The sequence below is a fragment of the Stegodyphus dumicola genome, chromosome 3 (genome assembly GCF_044657685.1).
Source record: "Stegodyphus dumicola isolate Sdum_Otavi_A_Nest chromosome 3, ASM4465768v1".
In the NCBI taxonomy this organism is placed as follows: Eukaryota; Metazoa; Arthropoda; class Arachnida; order Araneae; family Eresidae; genus Stegodyphus; species Stegodyphus dumicola.
The window spans coordinates 209,557,496-209,577,758 of record NC_140770.1 but is presented as its reverse complement, the minus strand read 5'-3'; the positions used below and the strand labels follow the sequence as shown (position 1 = coordinate 209,577,758).

The following is a 20,263-nucleotide window of genomic DNA, read 5'->3' as shown; positions in this document are numbered from 1 at the left end:
TTTAGTGGCGCTTGCGAAGCGGAGGTCGTAATAATAAGAAAGCACCTTTAATTAAGTTTATTACTAAGCTTTAAAATTGAAAATAAAGACGATATTTTTGCGTTATTGTACTAGAATGCGTGAAATGCCTTAATTTGAATTAGATGTTGACACATCCCCCATATTCCAGATAAATTTATTATTTTAACGGATAGAAAAGGATCAATATATTTTAATTCTTGTGTTCTACCGCGTAATAGTTTTGGCCTAGTAAGCTACATTTTTCCAAGATGATCCTACTATAACATGAATAAATTTTCAAAGGCATCTTTCCTCTTAGGCAGATATTTATAGTGTAATTTGTCATCCTTAAGTAATGCAAGTCCTGTGTAATATAATCCAAAATAAATTTATAAGACGTCTCATTTTTTGTAAAGAAGTGGGTAAAGGTCGTGTACTTTAAAAGAAGATATTAAATGTAAGCATATAAATTTCAATCATATAAAATATAAATATATAAAAAAGACATACAAAATGCAAACTCAATAAACTGAATATTAAATTGCAAATACTTTATATATACATAAATTTATTAAAATAATCTTTTCTGTTTCTTGTAAAAATCTCAAAATACATTATACTTTGTATATTTACATAAAAATATAAAATCTTTTTGTCATAAAACTGGACTACAAAAGCATACATAAAACAAGAAGACTATGTATGTCTATTACACAGAAATCTTCTATTTCGTAATTTTAAAAAGTGCACATTTCTTCAGTACGAAGCAATGTATTTCGAAAAATTAGGCATTCAGGTTTTTACATAAGAAATCTCAGGATCTTGTGTGTAAGTCTCTTGTGATTCTTCCTTATATCCAGAATTTTCAATACCACCTGTAAAGATTAGTTTGCCATGTAAAATATTTCAGATTTATTGTTTAGAAAGAAATAATTTAAACACATCCTACTCAGCATTTATATAAAAATACTTAATTAAAGTGTGTAAAATTATTACAAAGAAATACTAGATTAATTGCATTAAAACATTTGCAATAACCTCGCGTATCTGTTTTATGAAGAAAACGATTTTTCCCAGTTAAAACATCCGAGTGATTTTTATACATTAGTTTTTGAAAAAAATCAGAGTTAAATTCATTTGGTTTATAATATTTAAAATGGAACTTTATACTGGCAGAGACTGCCACGAGTCTATCTTTTTTCAGGGACAAACAATATTGGGACTTAGTATTATACCGGATCACATATTCTTGGTGATACATTTTTGACACCAAGTTATTAGTTATCTATCTTAAACATTATAAGTATAAAGAAAAGTATGCTAAGAAACATTAAATATTCCGTGTCATATAAGAGAAGAAAATGTGTTTAAAAAAATTACATAACTCAGCATATTTATTTTCGTTAGTTTCACTTTTATAGGATTATTATTAGATTCATTTCTCATTATCTAGTTAAATGCTTTTATAAAACCTTTAAAAGTGAAAATTTAACGACACTTTTCTCATCATCATAATTTAAATTACGATTATGGTACTCACACATACTATGATCAATTATCAAATATATGTTTTTCATCACCTCCAGTATTGTCAACTTTAATCAATTATTCTGATATAAATTTTGTATCCAGAATCAATACTTACAATTATTTTCAAAGTTATGAGCCACTGAAAGACATCTTCGCCGGATATAAACATAAATTGCATACAGTATAGCAGCAATTAAGCAAATAAGTGCTATAACTCTATGCTAGTCTTCCTCCAAATGCACTCATGATTAGCCCACCAATTAAACTGCTTGAGGCTTTACCTGTAAAAAAATAGATTTTTTCATGGGAAATCGAATGAATCAGTATGCATAAGCACAGAATATTAATACGCATTGAATTTGCATAACCGATACAGAGCAGAAAAAAATAATATTATAATTAAAAAATCTAATTTATCACGATTTGAATATTTTATTTATTCAGTTTTATTTATTATATTTTTACAGTTAAGAAATTACTAATTTTCCTTCTACCCAGCACTTTTAGTGGGTCACTGATTTTAAAATACTAATTTAAATTGGACTTTGTATTCGATTTCATAACTTTCTAAATTATTGTCCAAATTCTGATTTCATAAATGCAAATGTAAATGACTTTAATAAATTATCTTAAACTTTAAGTGCAATATTGTTTTAAAGCCAGAGAATTCTAGCAAATTTAGTTGCTTTGGTAATAGTCATAAAATAAAAATATATGATTCAAGCAAATTATGTTCATGACTGTTATTGTAAAACTGTATTCTAGTTATAAGAGAAAAAATAGCGACATTAATTTGAGCTATGTTTCTAAAGATTTAATTTTAATTGACAACTTAAACTTGTTCATCTTGAATTTTATAATGTATTGACAGAAAAATTAATATACAAAAGTAAAATTAATAAAGTAAAATCAAGAAAGTGTAATTTAAGAAACAAAGCGTGAGCTAAAAAAGCTCAAAAGAGGATTACTTAAACGTAAGAAACGTAAGAAAACTTCTATACAAATAAAAAAGACAAGGTGTAAATTCTTTTATATAACTTAATAAAGCACTTGGTTATATAACTTGGTATAAGCACAAGAGTTAAAGAAACTTTATTTTTGCATTGACAACAAGGACATAGTTTTTAACGATTACGAAAAATGTTAATTATGCTGCTTAAAATCTATCAACTTTATGTGAATAGCTTTTATTAGAATTTCTAATAGAACTTCATTTCGCTAATTGCGATATTAAATTATAGAGATTTCAATATAATTGCTTACGTCATTTTCAAATCGCTTTCATGAAAAAAATGTTTATTTTTATAACCAATAGATAGATAACTGCTTTGCTGTCATACTGCTAATTTAAAAAACTTACAGATATTGGACTTTCTGGATTTTGATTATCTCTGCTGTGAAGGAATCTAATTCAGCAAACGTTAACAATTAACTAACACATTAAACTCTCTTAAATTAAACACAAACGCTCCCAACCATTTTCTTCACCAACGGATTTCGATTTTTGTTGCTTTATGCGAAAATTTTTATCAGATTTACTTCTTATTCAAGATATACAGATCATAATGATGGAATTAAATCGCTTCTTAAATATGTTTATGTGAAGAAGAGTAAACCATAGTCGTACAACTCTTCACAATATCACCGAGTACGATCAGCGGATACACTTCAAACTACTATGAACGTTAAACACAGCTAATAATCTGTTGAGCTAACAGCTTACAACAACTCCAATTAGATGCTCTCATCGGCCTTTTATAGTTCTCACTCGGCTTCGAGATATTTCTAGTAATTTCTGCTTCTTAAAATTACTGAAAGGCAATATGAGGGTCGAATTACGGCAACAGCTAATATAGTGATCAATTACATTTACTCAGTTATAATACCTACTACAGTGATACAGGGACCGGACAAAAATGTCGCCAAATAGTCACCAAGTGGCAATTTCTCACCAAATTTCGCGACAAAAGCTAGTGGCCGAAACTGTTGCCAGCTTGGCGATATCATGCCAACTGACCGAGATATCCATTTACTCTATTTTGAATAGACTTGTAACTGTATTCTTACTTTTCCAGCATTCTGTATAGATTTCTCGTGTTACATTACTCAGAAAAATACAGTTTCACATAAAATTGCACTAAAATCATCTATCTATGTAGAATATTCGTAACAGTACATTCTAATAAAGAATTTATTCTTGCTCTGGTCTTACTTGGGTATAACGCAAACTATTTTTGAAACAAATTTCATCAAACGGATATTAATCGTTATCAGTCTTAACTTTAAATTCGATATCTAGTCGGCCTTCGTAGTATAACTGGAAGCATACTCGATGCGATTTTGAGAGGTCTGGGGTTCGAATCCTGGCGAGAGCATTTCACATTTTTCACGTCTCCCGCTTCAAAACAACTGAATGATTCTATAACGTATGCTAAATGGATTCACTTTATAGCCCATCTGAACAGCCGTATTTTACTTCTAATGCGAATTTAAAACTTATTAAAGTTTTCTAAGGGTACAGTTTAACTAGTTTTTATTTTCATACATTTTTGTAGAAAGCTAAGATAAACACGAATAAAATACAGAAAAAATAAAATGCTTGAAGAGCCCTCATTATAATAATTTAATTAATGTATAAAAACTTACCAACACTGTAATGAATGGCTCCTGCTACAGAAATTACAGTCGCCGTCAAACCTTCAGGAGCAATCTCATGACTATGCACAATTACAGCTACCCACAAGAGGTGATAAGTAAACACTGCGGATACTTCCAGAAGAAGAGTAAACCATGGATTAATGAGAAAGGAGTATCCGACAGTATTTCCACAGTATGCTACAAGAGCTATTATGAAAATATTTGATGCACCGATTTTTTTAACCCACCAGTTTGAAGTAAGAAGAAATGGTAATCCATACAAACTGTTCATAGCTGGAATCAGACCCATCAAGATTGCAGGCGCATTCAGATCTTCTAGAAACCAGTTTGTGAAGTTCTTTGTAAAATTCCACGTGGTGCCAAGTACAAAAAGAACTAAGATAAATATAATAATGTCGGTGTTTCTCATTAAGATCAAGGACTTTTTCCACATATTTTCACCCGGAGGTTCGATTTTGACTTTTAATTTGTAAGTAATAGCTAATGTCAAAAGTGACAATCCAATGAAACAGTAGAAGGTAGATGCATAATTGTTTTCACTTGCTGTAGGTGTGCTTAGATCTATAATATATCCGGATAGAGAAGAAAAAATTAAGGTACTAAGAATAGAAAAGAAGCGTTCTCGTCCGAAACTGGAATTATGTTCTTTTACCAGAGACATTGAAGTGACATCCAAAATGCGGAAACAAGTTGTATATCCCATAAGAAAAATAATGTATATTACCATATTGGCGACTACTAATTCCCATCTCAATGCCCTATCTCTTGCACATTTTTCATCAGTGAAAACCTCACAAAGTGCCATACATTTCATTTTATGGGGCCCTTGGCACCAGGAATAAGCTGTATTGTTATATATCAATGTATTAACATTATAGGAGCACTCTTGTTTCAGCTTAGCACTGCTGTTCATGTGGAGTGACAGCGAAAAATTATGAAACTCTTCCTCGTCCTGTAAAATTCTGCACATAAGACTGTCTCCATAGCAATACTGAGTACTGTTTTTAGAACAATCCAAATTGCAAGATTTTATTGTGACATTTTCTTCTTTGCCGCAGGTAGTTGTTGCAATTAGTTTGTCGGACTCTCTCTCATCACATTCGAGAGTAAAGGGCTGGCCATCGCAACTTTCAATATTCATTCCTGGCATCATAAGTAAACTTGCGACAGCTAGCATTGTAATCACTAGATTGCCTACCAGAACAGGCTTGGACCGTCCCAGTTTATCAGCTATTATTCCAGACAGGGTGGTTCCTAAAAATTGTAGAGGTGGTGCTATTGTATACGTGGAGGATAATTCTGTAAGAGTGAGACCACGCTGCTTGAAATAAACAGGGATATAAGGTACAATGACAGCTCCAGCTGAAAAAAGAAGCATACATTTAATAAATTCCTTTATTTAATCTAATACTTTTACACATTGTCAGAAGAAAATAAAGTATGAGTAACAAAGAAATTGTGTAACGTGTTTTGATAATGTCATAAATACTTAGTAATGATATTTGCTATTGAAATAGAATTGTTTGCGTTATTTTTAAGCATTCTGTTTTTTCAGTTTACTACAGACTTTTATTTTGATTAGTGGTAAAAAGTACATTATACACTCATGAAAAACACAGGCGTTATTTAAAATGTCGCTATATGTTTTCTACTTCCTGTATGTATCTGGTCTGGTTTCGTTGCAGATATTATGTAAGTTTAATGAAATAAATGATTTTACCACCGGGGAAGAGCGTAAAGTAAAATTTACAAGATTTTCAAAGGATATATTATGCAATTTCTCAAAGAGAAACGACACCTACGATTTTCTGTTACAATTTCGTGCACTGTCATGAAATGTTTGAAGCTTAAGATTAACAATATTTTGGAAATTTCGTATCAGTGGATTTATATATCACGCCATTTAGAAAATTCGTTTGTTAGATCAGAATTTAAATAACAAGAGCGTAATTGAATAAGCATTTATGTTTTCAAATAGTTAATCTCATTTGAAAACCAATTAAATTATGTTGTATGCCACAGAATTAGTTCCAAATTTCCATATTAATGAAGGTGGTTTTTACAGGATATAATAAAATAATATTAGAATCTTCATGCTTGAATTTTCTTCTTTCATTGAATGTCAGTTGTCCCCTAATGCTTCTTTTAAAGTTCTTTATAAAGATACCTCAGAAAAACTGAAATAATTTAAACATGAAAAATAATCCAACAATTACAATGCAAATTAGATAAGGTGGAGAAAACGTCTGTGAAAGTTTTTCGGTATTAAGAAATTCTTTAAATTTCCTTAAACTTCGTGAAATAATCGTAGATATTTGCACCGGGTAAAATTATTACCCTAATTTTCTATGATTATACCTCAAACATTTCTTCTGGGTGGCTAATTTTGAAGATGAAAGGCAGAATTTTTAATTGCAAATTTACAGTTTCTGACCTATCGCACTAAAATACCGTTTTTTCAACTGTAAAATTTTACAGTCGTAATATATAATATTGTTATATTTAGGCATGTAAAATTTAATCGAATTAATTGAATATTCCTAATTAACAATAACGTTTAGAATTTCAGTCAACCATCAAATTAGGGCATGTTTATATAGTACTTAAATGTTAAATAAATTAAACTGAGTATAAAATTAAATAATTTTAAAGCCTAAATTTATTTTGTCGTATCTCTGTAACGCAGAAACGAAAATTACTTCAGAAAAAGGAACGAAACTTTGAATACAATACACAACTGCGATTTAATTGGTAAAATATTTAAGGCCATACAAATATTTATTTGTACGGTAAATAATGCATACTATTAATTGGAATGATTTTGTTTCACATAATTTATATTTATGTTACTAGGGAGGAGAGAAAAACTGAGAGTTTATGTCTCCTAAACAGTATCAAACGTCATCGATCTCCTTAAGCTATTTGAGCAGTGATATTGAATTTATAATCAAAATAAATTTCATGTATACAAAATGTACTTTAACTGAAAACTGCAGCGATTTTATCGACGCTGAAGAAAGTACTAGTTTTATGTTTCGCGTAATATAAGCCTTGAAAGATTTGCAGAAATAAGCTAAAATGCAAACAGGGAATTTCTAATTCTGACAGTCTTCCAAGACACTTTTCGGGGAACGAGTATGCATTACCACCTAGAAGAACTGACTGTCGCCCAACCGATAAGCGTCGCTGACTGCCGTGCCGAAGGGCCCGGATTGGATTCCCGGATACCATGGATGTTTGTAAATGTATAGTGTCCGTGCATCATGGCGGCACTGTAAATATGCAGCGAGCCCAAAGTCCTCTTGTGTGGTTTGGTGGACGGGAAGAGGAGTGGGAGACCCTCGCACCCGTCCCTTCCCCGGGTGCTCCTAGGCCAAAACATCAAAATTGTGCGGAATCTCAAGTATTTAGGGGTAGTATGGGACCAAGGTCTCACCTGGATTCCGCATATCATGGAAACCAGAAACAAGACGTCAATTATCGCCCGCATAGCAAGACAATTTCAAGGTCGCCACTGGGGCCAAAACCCCCATATCCAAAAAGTGCTATACCTCACAGTTGTAGAAAAAAATAGCTTTATACGCTGCCGTGATCTGGGCGCAGCCAATGGGTATTCGCAAGATCAGGCAACTTACAACGCTACAACGCCCCTTCGCCCTGCAATTAAGCAAAGCCTACCGCACAACCGCCACCAGTGCAACAACAGTTCTAGCCGGCATATTACTACTCCATATAAAAGCAGAGATGGAGGCAACTTTTACTAAATTGATCCACCTACGCAAAGATGCAACTTTCGCAAATACCAGCTACAGTCCAGTCCAGTTCGAACGTCCCTCCACTTCTACCCATACTCATCCAGCTCTCAGAGGAAGTGGAACCCACATCAAAATTGACAAGCAACAGACTCACACCTCGACACACGCACCACGGAATGGGAACCAGATCTACACAGACGGTTCAAAGCAGGAGAATGATGTAGGTAGTGCTTTTGTGCACTATGAGAATGGCAAAACTGTACACGACTGGCAAGGACAACTTCGCACTCACAATAGCATCTTCCAGGCGGAAGTACTGGGAATTACGGCAGCAGTGCAACATCTCAGATTGCCAGATCCCACGAGCAAATATCTATACCAATAGCCTTCCAACTTTACTTGCACTTGAGAACCATCATCATGTCTCACCTCTCATACTCAGTCTCCAACATCTCCTTATGCAACACCCTCATTACCATCTCAATCTAGTCTGGGTTAAAGCCCATGCGAATAATGAGGGCAACGAGGCTGCTGACACGTTGGCCAAAGATGCAATTTCCAACCCGACAGCCCAACCCATCACCGTACATGCGCCCTGCTCTTATCTAAAGGGCCTCCTACGAGAGCAAGGAATGCACCAATGGCAACGTGAGTGGACCGAATGGAGACAGGCATTCCGTTCCATTCCATTGACGGTAGACGCGAGCACTGTACGTTTATCATATGGTGAATCAGTTCAGCACCGCGCCCCCCAAGATCTAGAGCAGCCAAAGAGGCCACACGAGAGCCGCGCACAGAGAGACCAAGACCAACGCCGGATCAACCCAGGGCAGTTCAATGAACCAAAGGCTCATAGGAGACCCACACCCCGTCGCCCAGGTGTCAGATTTATAAAAGAAATATTTACATGGCCAAACAAGGGCATAGAGAGATACAATTAAGTACATTAATAATATATCAAGAATTGTACAAATTTAACAATAAGAGGTAAAGATTACAAGATTATAAGATAAAGCAAGTTACAGGAAAATGAGTACAGAACACAGAAGGCGTGTTATAAGTTAAGGGCATCACGATAAGACAGAATAGGCCTATTACTGGTTAATGACATCACAATAATACTAAATCTGAATCAAAATTAAACATATTAAATAGGCCAATGGACCCTCACTTTCAATCAAATTCTAGCTGCACAATGGCCTGCACATACATCTACTTATGCCTATGCCGACGATGTCGCTTTTATTGTCCGTGGCAAAACAAGAGAAGAGCTTCAACGCCATGCTCAAGAAACGTGCAACCTTTTTTCTACACTATGTCTAAATATAAATCTACAGATTTCTGAAGATAAATCTTTTATACTCCTGATCCCGAAAAATGGTGGATCTCTGGCACGTCGACTCCGCATCGAAATTAATAATAAAAGAATAAAGATTGTTCGTCAGTTAAAATACCTTGTCATCGTCTTTGACGATAAATTGAACTGGGCTCAACATCTTTTGCACATTAAAAAGAAAACTTATAACATAGCATATAGGCTCCGACAGATGAGTGGTTTTCAGTGGGGGCTTAACCCGCATATACAGAAACTTCTGTACCAAACGGTTATTGTCCCCATTGTGCCTATGGGGCAGCTGTTTGGAGTCAACCAATGCAGGGCCGTAAAGTAAGGTCTCTCCAATCAATGGAGACAGGCAAACGGACTTTCACCTACCTCTCGAAAGTTTTCACCGATCGACTCTTTGCCGTAGCACCTCTCACCTACTTCATCACGGGTCACGGCCCGTTTCCCAGCTATTACAATCGCCACGGCATCTCAAATACAGATATCTGTGTCTGTGGATCAGAAGGGTCACCAGACCATTACGTATTTGAATGTCCTTTGACGGCTGCACACCATCTTCCGCTACCTACAAATAATAGGAACGCCTATCACCGGTTCCTTATAACGCATAAAGGAGCGGTTAATTCAATCTCCAGCATCATGAATACCATCGCGGCATTGGGCACAGACCTTTACCTACCGTGCTAAAATGACGCTCTGGTGTACTGACGATAAGCTCTAAGACTAGTCCAGTGAATTTTACAATATCTGGGCTTCACCACAACTGTGTGTTTAAGCTCCCCTGCCCACAATCTAAAGTGGTAATACTAATAATTCGCAAATATATGGCATCTCCTTAGTGAGATGTGTTATGCCTCCATAATGATACGTGTGTAATGCCTTCAACAGCATGTGAACAACATCTTCTTATGCAGTGTTAGTGAACCCTTGTGTGCCTCACGATGCATACATTGCTGGGGCGTTGCCCAATAATTAGTGCAACAACATCCTCGTGCCTTTTATGTTTCTATCTATGTTCTTAGCGACGCTACAATAATCAACGCCTTAGCAGTCTAACCGCACTCTTCTGCACACATGAGTATTCATGAACTCATCATTCATCATTAAAGATGTACCTGTATTTATATACAACAGAACTGCCTTACACTAACATTGTGCTCCAGCTTTCATGTGACTTCATGTACTCCATTTATATTTTTGTGCCTTAAGTGACTATGTGTATGTACCTGTTTTTTGTGCTATCTGTTTATGCATTTTACGCATTGTGCTTTGTGTATTGTTGCCTATGCATTTTTATGTCTTTTTATGCGTACGTCTTATTATCCAAGTATTTTTAGTTTAACTACCTACTATCTGTAACACCACAGCTTGCCTCTTCAAACTGTAATACAATCCTACTAATGCCCTTGTAAGGCCATGTACTTCCCTTTGACAACCTCAATAATCTCCTGGTGCAGCCTTGTGTGGTTCCAGGAAGCTTTTGCCGTAGTTAGAGGAGGGCTTGGAACACATGCCTGTTTACCTCTGTTAGACACCAGGCGTTCCAGTCCTCCGTAACCTACCTACATATCTACCTACCCCGGGTGCTCTCCAACAAAATAGGGACCGGAACTGAGCTAAATCATACTGTCACCTGAATAGGGCTCAAGGCTGTTGCCAACGGCAGACGTAATAAAGCACTCCTTGCCACGAGATTTTCGTGGAAAAGGGCATAATCATTCGATTGTGATTTTCGTGGGCTTCGGCTGACTACGTCAGACAAGTGATCATAAATAACCACAACAATGAAACTGAGTGTTTTCAGGTCCTTAAAAACCTCCTTTTTCGTTAAATCCTGTTAACTGTTTACCTAAAATATTTCTTTGTAGTTTTTTTTTTAAATGTTAAAGTGAATCGTTTTCTATTCTTGTTTGTATTTTTTAATTTTCAATTCTTCCCTGAATTCTGATAGCTGGCCGAAATTTACTTTCATGATTTATTTGAATTTATATGAAGATCTGCTTTTTTGTGTGTTAATTTCCCTCTTTTAATTTCTCAAATAAATGACAGGTGACAGGTGACAGCAGGACAGGGCACCCGGACGGCTTTCTATGACTACTGGGGTATTACCCTGGCCCTGCAACCATCTAGAGACTTCACAGTTGTAAGACGCTTTTATGCCAATTGTGTTTATTGCATGTGCCCTATTCCGGCCTGCAGAGGTCTATGCCCATTTTTTTCTAGTTTGTCCATTATGCTTTTAAGCTTTTGCCGCGTGCCTCGATGTTTTACGAGAAGGCGTTTGAAAGGCAGAACATTGGTAGTTGGGAATTTGATGTGCCATTCTGTTGTTAAGGGGCACTCCGTGACATAATGGTCTGGTGAGCCCACGTTGTCACAAACACACATATCAGTTGTTGCTAGACCCCTTTCTGCAAAGTACGTCGGAAAGGGGCCGTGGCCTGTTATATATCGCGTGAGGTAGGGCGCTGAGATGAGCCGGTCCACCTCTACCTTGGGCAGGAACTCATATGCTCTGCGGCCTTGCGGGATTTGGTCCCATTCATTCTGCCAGTTTCCAATGGCGGACTCCTCTATTTGCCTCTTTAGGCATGACCGGGGCAGGGGCACCTGAATCTGCTCCGTTTCCTCATTTTGGGCAGCCTTCTTGGCAAGAGCGTCTGCTGCTTCATTTCCCTGGATTCCGGCGTGCGCCTTCACCCAGGAAATTTGGATTCTCATTGACGTTTCTTGTAGACGAAGGATTTCTTGCAGGTGCGAGATTAGTGCGGAGCGCTAAAGAGGGTTGTTGATAGCATAAATGCTTGACAGGCTGTCAGTAAATATCGTAGCTCGACTCTGCCGTGTGTCAATTGCCCATTTCACTGCCTTTGTGAGGGCAACTACTTCCGCTTGGAACACTGAGTTCTGTGCGCCCAGACGGCCCTTCCATTCCTTTGCTATGTTTCCATTTATATAGGCTATATAGGCACTGCCTACAGCGTTATCAATTTTTGACCCGTCTGTATAAAGCACGGCCCCTGGTCCGTCTAAGCGCGGGGTTAACGCTGGTGAGTGGAAAGTCCTTATGCCCAGTCCATATTCCGACGGATGTGTGCTTAGTTTGGACCTGCGTGTTTCGTAGACTTCTGGCAGATAGCATGTATCCCCATATGTGCATGGCTGTTGGAGTTGCGTCACCTTTGCAATTGAGGCTTCTTGCTGCGCTTTGATTGGGAGCGGCATAAGCCCTGCTAATACCGAAGCGGCTGCAGTCGACGTTGTCCTGTAGGTCTTCGTTATGGCCAGGACAAATGGTCGCTGTGCACTACTTAGCAATTTTGCCTTTCTGACTGTCATCGGGGCTGCCCAGATGGCTGCTCCGTAGGTTAGGACCCTCTCCGCGACAGTGGAGTAAAGTATCTTGTAGATATTGGGCCGAAGGCCCCAGCGCGGGCCTTGCATTTTTTGCAGATTGTTTGCGATTCGGCGAGCCTTTTCTCTTTGGGCTTTAAGGTGAGGCAGCCAGGTGAACTTTTCATCCAATATAATACCCAGGAGTTTTAGTTCTGTGACCCTTTTGATGGTCTTCCCATTAAGCTGGATGGTTGGGTTTCTTATTAAAGTTTGGCCTGGCTTATGATAAATTATATATTTCGATTTTGCCTCAGAAATTATTAGCTTTTTCTCCTGACACAGCCGAGAGAAGGTATCAATTACATCATTGCAGTTTTGCTGCAGTTCATCTCTACTCTTGCCGCCCACCACAAAGGTCGCGTCATCCGCAAAGGCTACTATCTGTGTATGGGACGGCCATTCGTATCGTAGGATGGAATCGAAAGTTGCGTTCCACAAGTCTGGATCCGCGCACGATCCCTGTGGACAGCCTTTTGTCTGGCTTCTGGTTATGACACCGCCAGTGTGTGTTACTATGAACTTTCTATTGGACAGGTATTGCTTGAAAACCTGCAAGAGGTTATCAGGGATCCTTGCCTGGTGCAGTGCCTCTAAAATTGAGGGCCACCACAGAGAGTCAAATGCGCTTTGCAGGTCCAGACTTAGGACCGCTGCATGCTGTTTCCTTTCATGCAAGTGGCTGATATAATCTCTTATCTTTGATAGGGCAGCAATCGTTGAGCGTAGCTCTCTGAATCCATATTGTGCGTCAGAGATTGCCCCACCCTGCGTCATATGAAATTTAAGCCGCTGGACTAGGAGCTTCTCATAGAGTTTCCCTATTACCGGGAGAAGACAAATCGGCCTAAAAGAGGATGGGCTGTTTGGATCCTTCCCTTCTTTCTTAAAGAGCACAACCTGCCCCGTTTTGTAAGGTTCCGGAAAACTTTGCAGTGCTAGCAGTTTGTTAAAATAACGCGTGAGAAAGCCGGATCTTGCTTTATGTATTGCTCTCAAGATTGGATAGTCTATTGAGTCCGGACCAGGGGCTTTACTTTTCGGGAGAATTTTGATCGTTGCGGAGACTTCCTTCTCCGTAAATGGCATATCATCTGGGACAGATGTGTGCAGCGTATAAGCCTGGTGGTCGGAAGGATCTGTAATATCCTCTTCCGGAAGTACGGCGTCAAGAATTGTCCTGAGCGTGATTTCTGTTATGTGTCCAGCCTGCTGCCCTGCAAAGGCTCTTAGCTCCGGTGGTCTGTAAACTTTGTTCGAAGCTATCTTGTGGAGAGCACCATAGACTTCTACATTCTTAGTACAGAACTCCCTCCAGTTGGCAAGTTTTGCGGCTGTAATTGCCCTTTTGTACTGAGCTTGCTCTTTATTATAAAGAACACTAAGGGCTTGCCTCCTGTCTGGGTCTCTTTCGCTCTTCATCTTACGCCTAAATGCCCTGGTGCGACTGCGCTGTGCACGGAGCTCTTTCGCCCACCAGTTTGCCACTCTTAAAACTTTTGGTGATTTCAGGCCTAGGGTGGCATCACAGATAGATTGAATATCTCGTATCATACTGGTGGTTAAGTCGTCAGTATCCTTTATGTTCTGACATTTCATAAGTGCCTCGTCCACCTGCTCTAGTACTGGTCCTAGCCTGCTTACAAGTTGTTTTAATTTTCTGCCATTGGTTCTATAACGCTTGTTCATAAACTGCGCATGTGGCTGACCTATCTGGAACGTTATATAGCGATGGTCCGAGTTTGAGGGAGTGTCACTTACGGTCCAGTGCTGTATTTTCTGAGCCAGACGCGCTGTTGACAGAGTGATGTCGGGCCATCCTTTTCCCATTTGGGTCTCGAAGGTCGGCAGACTGTCCCGCACGTTATGAAGAATGAGTCCGTTGCATGCAATGAAGTCCACAACTTCTCTACCTCTTGGGTCTGTGGTCGGATATCCGAAGTCCTCCGCATGAGAGTTAAAATCTCCTGCCAATACATGGTGTGCATGCGGGTAGGACGTAAGGATATTCTGCAAGGCATCTAATGTGGGAGAAACGTCTACTGTAGGTGGAATGTAAACATTCGTGACCAGGACACTCAGTCCCATAGCCTCGACTGCAATTGTGACCATGTCTCTTGACTTTGCTAGCACAACTGGCAACCATCTGCTGTGGCAACAAACTACTGCCGCTCTTGTTCCCTCACTTCCTGAATCCTGGATGACGGTCCATTGGAGGGGAAATTCTGCTGCTTGCCCTGCATAAAGAAAAGGTTCTTGAATTAAAAGGAAGTCCGCCTCTTCCTCCATAGCATATTGCACTAGCTGTGCAGTAGCCGCGCGCGCTCTTTGGAGGTTGATTTGGACAAACTTGAGCACATTGCTTTCCTCTGTTCTTGAATTCACTTCCATTACTTTTGTAAATTAATTGACTTTTAAGGTAAAATTACTAACTGTGAAAATACTTGACTTGCTTCCTAGAGAGGTGCGCTTGTTATTAAGTGAACTGGCTGTTGTAGTAGGTAGACGATGCCTTGCTTGCTGGGCTATTAAATTAGTTGTCCTCGCCGTAGTCAGTACGTGCTTTAATCTTCTGGATGTGCGCATGGAATGTTGGGCAGTTTGCTGCGTACACTGCATGGTGTGTATCCACTTTAACTTTTGAATCTCTGTTTGCTATGATGCAGTTAATGCATTCAGGGCAGTCCGCCTTACATTCGTTAATGTCATACAGCCTCCGCAGTAAGCGCAGTAAGGCCTGTGGCAGCAGTCTTTCGACGTATGTTCCAGGTCCTGACAGCGGAAACAGCGCTTGGCTCCTGTAAACTCGTAGATACTATGTTCCCTCCATCCTTGGAACAATCTTCGTTTGGACATGAGGACATGAAAGGCACCAGGGGTACATTCAATCACCCACTTTGTGGCTCTATTCCTTCTGTCCGGGCGCTTGAAGAGGACTCTACACTCTTCATTCCCAAGTTTGCAAGACTTTTGTAGCATTTCTTGTACTTCCACCTCCGAGGTGCCGTACGGTACATTGTCGATTGTGCATTTCGGTGTTCTCTTCCGTGGTATACGCGTGCGTACTGTATCCTTTAGGTTATCGTGCTGAGCTAGGAACTGACTTATCTTCTGTACTTCATCCTTGTTGTTGCATCGCACCGCCACACCTCCACTACTTAAGTTCGTAATGCCCCGAAGGTTGACACACAGATCTTCAATTTGGACATGCTTTTCTAGTACCCCGCGTATATCCGCACTCTGTTCATCACGTTTAAGGAGGATCAGCAGTGTCGGCATGTTCGTGACTTTCCTTTTCCATCTCCGCTTTACCGCTTGCGCGTACGTAGGTTGGCCATCTTTGCCTTCTATAACCGGGTGCTTATCCTGCTGTATAGTATCTTTGCTTGCATGGAGCTGCTTCACCTGTCTTTTTGCATTTTGCTGAATCGATTGAGCAAGTTCACAACAGAGAACCGTCGACGTGTTTACTCCTATGTCTGCTAGGGTTGGACTCTCTGCAAGGTGTGGGCCTCTCAAGGCTAGCGTTTCCAGAGCGTCCAGAGCACATAGCAGTCGCTCACGAAGATCTTGAGGTAGGAGGAATTTGCCACTTCTATAAGTGCTGGCTTTCTTTCTTATAAATTCGTAGAGCAGGTGAACTTTGCCTTGATGGTCTTGGTCACTGTCGAGTATCTCTTGCGGATCGAAATCCGACCTTTGCATCTGAGGCTCTCCTTCCGACTGTGCAGATGAGTTACGTGTCATTCTTGAATCACCGATACACGTTGAGCACTTTTCACTTAATAACACATTTATATCACTTTCACGTTAACACTTGTATCACCTTAATCGGTTTACCTAAAATTTTGTCTTATAAGATACGGGTTAAGATTGTTTAACCATAATTTTGTTATGGTGGTGGCCAGTTATGGTGGCGATGATCATGACCAGTTATTATATTGGTGGTAATGTATAGCGCGTCAGACAAATCTATCGTTTACTAATTAATTCTGGCATCAATTACAGTTAGATAAAATACTTGCCGAAGAAATCTTCCGTAAAATAAAGTGCAACTGAAGAGGGAACAATTTTATAGTACCTTTTGGAGGCTTCTTTTATAGACACCCCTTCATTAACAGGGGCGTAGCTAGAGGGGGGCAAGGGAGGCATCTGTCCCCGGGCGCAGAATCCAAGGGGCGCCAAACTGATATTACGGTATTTTAGAATTAAATGTTTTCCATCCTTGGCAAGCAGTAGGGAGCGCGAAATCTTCAGTTGTCCCTGGGCGCTGAAAACTCTGGCTACGACTCTGTTTATTGAAGATAATAAAAGGAAGTTAGCACTTTTTATGAATTATATATGGAATATTTGGATGTTTTTAATGATGTATTTTCATATTGATGCTGCTGTTGAAAATACTGCAGTATTCCCGAATGTATGATATCATAATAAAGACCGTACAGCCTCATGAAACGGAGGAAAAATTAAGTGACTGCATCGAAGCTTCTATCCGCTTAAAGGAATGGCTTATCTTCTAATTATACTTCGTAAAAATCATGAAAAGTGCATGCAGCTAGCCTTTTTGCTGGGAAGACAGGCGGGGACGAACTACTAGCGCGCAGCCGACTTTTAGGTCTAATTGAATTACGGCAAAGTACTGGAGGGCTATCTGACTAAAGGAAAGGATGCTTTCATGGCGAGATTTTCTCTTATACACGCTTCACATGGGCAAAACAGTGAAAACGTCTATACAGCTGGCCCGTTGACCAGGATTCGAAACCCGGACCGAGCTACCAGTGTCCAATGATTTTACCGCTCAGCCGCTGGTGGGCCTGTGTACCCGACTTATTCTGTCCACTTTGACAAGGAATGGGAGAAAGGCAATGAATAAAAGTGCTCTGAAAATACCTATTAATATGCTTCGTTTTAATTTTATTTTAAGTTAGTCATCCATTGCTATTTGGAAAGAAATATTTTTCTCAGCGTTTTATGTTATCATTCGGTTAATGTTATCAAAATAGGCATAGACAAATGTGATCACATTGAAGGGCGATTACATATTTCCAATTTGTTATAAATTTCATCGTAAATGTTCAGCAATGTAAACAAATTAGAAAATACATTAGAATAAAAGGACTTTTGTTTGCTTGATGAAGTCTGTTAATCGGTAACCCACGTTAAATATTAAATTATAAAGAAATGGCCCTCGAAAGACTAGACACGAAATGGGTAGACACGCTTGGTGCTTGTCATACCCATAGTGACGTGAAGAGAAGAAAATACTTCCTTAGAAATCATTTTTCAAGAAAATAAAATTATGTGTCCTCTTACCCACACTGGTAACCGAAATTAAAGGATAATGACAGAAATAAAAAGTAACTGATGCTTAATGAAAAAATATTAATAGAAATTCGTACAAAAGCATTAATATATATTGCCAGTTACCAGTGTAGGTAAGAGGACACATAATTTTATTTTCTTGAAAAATGATTTCTAAGGAAGTATTTTCTTCTCTTCACGTCACTATGGGTATGACAAGCGCTGTCTATCAACTGATTCAGTGTTTAAAAAACCCACTTTGAAGGATATTATGTGTCCTCTTACCTACACTGGTAACCGAAATTAAAGGATAATGACAGAAATAAAAAGTAACTGATGCTTAATGAAAAAATATTAATAGAAATTCGTACAAAAGCATTAATATATATTGCAATGTTTGGCAGTTGATCATTCGCAAAATATTGAAATTAAAACCAAATTTATGGAAAATAGAAAATGATGGAAAAATGAAGTCACCTCTTGTGGAGAAAGTGTTTCTTTAATAATCCGTATGGTCACCTCGGAGATATATATATATACCTCACATCTTGATTTCATAGATTTTACCCAAGTGTTGATCAAGTCTTGTGAAATCGCATGCCACTCTTCTAAAAAAGCACTTTTCATCTGCTGGAGATCCGGGGAGGAATTTCGCGTGCTGAAATTCGGGGTCCTAAAATATCCCACATATATTCAATCGGATTCTAGTCGGGTGAGTAAGGTGACCAATCCGTCTGAGTGATATCTTCTCTTTGCAAGCATTCAGACACAACATATGTTCCATGAAGCCGAGCATTGTCATCCATTATTAAAACCTCTGGGCCAACGGCACCCCTAAACAATCTAACTTTGAGTTCCAGTACCTCGTCCACATATTTCCAAGAAGTTACAGAATCTCCTTGAAAGATATATAGCATGATTCCTCCCAAACCATTAAACCGAGGTCGCGGAAAGGAGATATTTCGCAAACACATTTTTAGTGTTCCTTCCTCTCTTGGGATCAAAACACGTCAAGAATCATTGTTTAGACTATATCTGGACTCGTTACTAAACAATACGCTGACCCAGTTGTCGACTGATTGAGCATGACGAAAGCGCCAGTTTCAGCGGCCCCCTCTGGAAGCTGGAGTGAGTAGGACACAAACCATTCGTTTTCTCACATGCAGTCCAAACTCGTTAAGTTTTCGTGTGGCAGTAAAATGGCTGATTTGAGTTCCTTTGACAGTCTGAAGGTCTAAAACCAAATCTCTTGTAGTCGCTTCGCGGTTTCTTCGAAATAACAATGACAGAAAACGGTCTTCCGATGCAACTGTTGCTCTTAGTCGCTTTTGATCGCTGTCTATCAACTGATTCAGTGCTTAAAAACCCACTTTGAGGGATATTCAGATCTTGGGTGACTTTCATTTGTGTTTAACTTAACTCGATTCTACCAATTATTCACCACTTTTGACCTTCACTGAAATGATGACTTTGCCATAAGTACTGAATACTGATCACGCTCGGAAACCGAATTTACTTACACAAATCTGCAGACCGAAATTCCAATATGCATCCATTGCGCATCACACTGTCAGTCATCGAATTTTCACATTTCTGAAGCTACCGTATAGGTGGAAATGCAATTTCGTGTTCAATTATATTTAATTAACATAAAAAATTACAGCATTGGGCACTAGCTGCGATATTAACTTAGTGAACATTTTTTTTTCCTCATTATCCTATAATTTTGATGACCAGTATACAAAGTATTCAGCGTCTACAAGTTTTTTTTTTCTATCAAACATCCTATTCGCGTGCGAGCTACATTTATCAACATTCCAATCAAGATGCAAAATAAATTAGCACACTGATAATATTCATCATACACTCGTATATATTAGCACACTACTTTCGATTTATTTACCCAATGATTATTCAATTTGTTAGCCGAAAATTTAATTTATTCATTAATTTCGCAAATTGCTTACAGATTACTTTTCATTTAACAAATAGTTTTTCTCTAGTTTCCTACTCAAGAATTTTTCTTCCATTTGATTGGAAAAAATTTTTAATTTTTAAAAATGCAATTTATTTTAATGAATTAAGTAAACGTTTAAAAGCAGCCTTATATAATTAATAACTCTATCATTAATGCTAACACATTTTGGAATAAAGGAAGATGTCAAATGTGTTGTTTTCAAGTCTCAGTGTTAGAAAAATGCTTAACATACTCAAGCATTAAACAGACAAAGCCTAATCTTTCTTCCTTTTCTTTTAACACTCAATATCCGATTTCGCCTGT

At 38.4% G+C, this 20,263-nt stretch overlaps 1 protein-coding gene across 1 annotated transcript in view; it reads right to left on the bottom strand.

Moving 5' to 3' along the window:
• Positions 1-536: 536 nt before the first annotated feature.
• Positions 537-20,263, bottom strand: part of LOC118192967 (major facilitator superfamily domain-containing protein 6-like) — a 52,967-nt gene continuing 33,240 nt past the window's right edge. The window contains exons 4-6 of the mRNA XM_085813819.1: positions 4,177-5,550; positions 1,646-1,811; positions 537-875 (exon numbers count right to left, since the gene is read on the bottom strand). Coding sequence (XP_085669945.1) covers positions 1,747-1,811; positions 4,177-5,550 — 1,439 coding nt within the window. The 3' untranslated portion in view covers positions 537-875; positions 1,646-1,746. The remainder of the gene's footprint in view (positions 876-1,645; positions 1,812-4,176; positions 5,551-20,263) is intronic.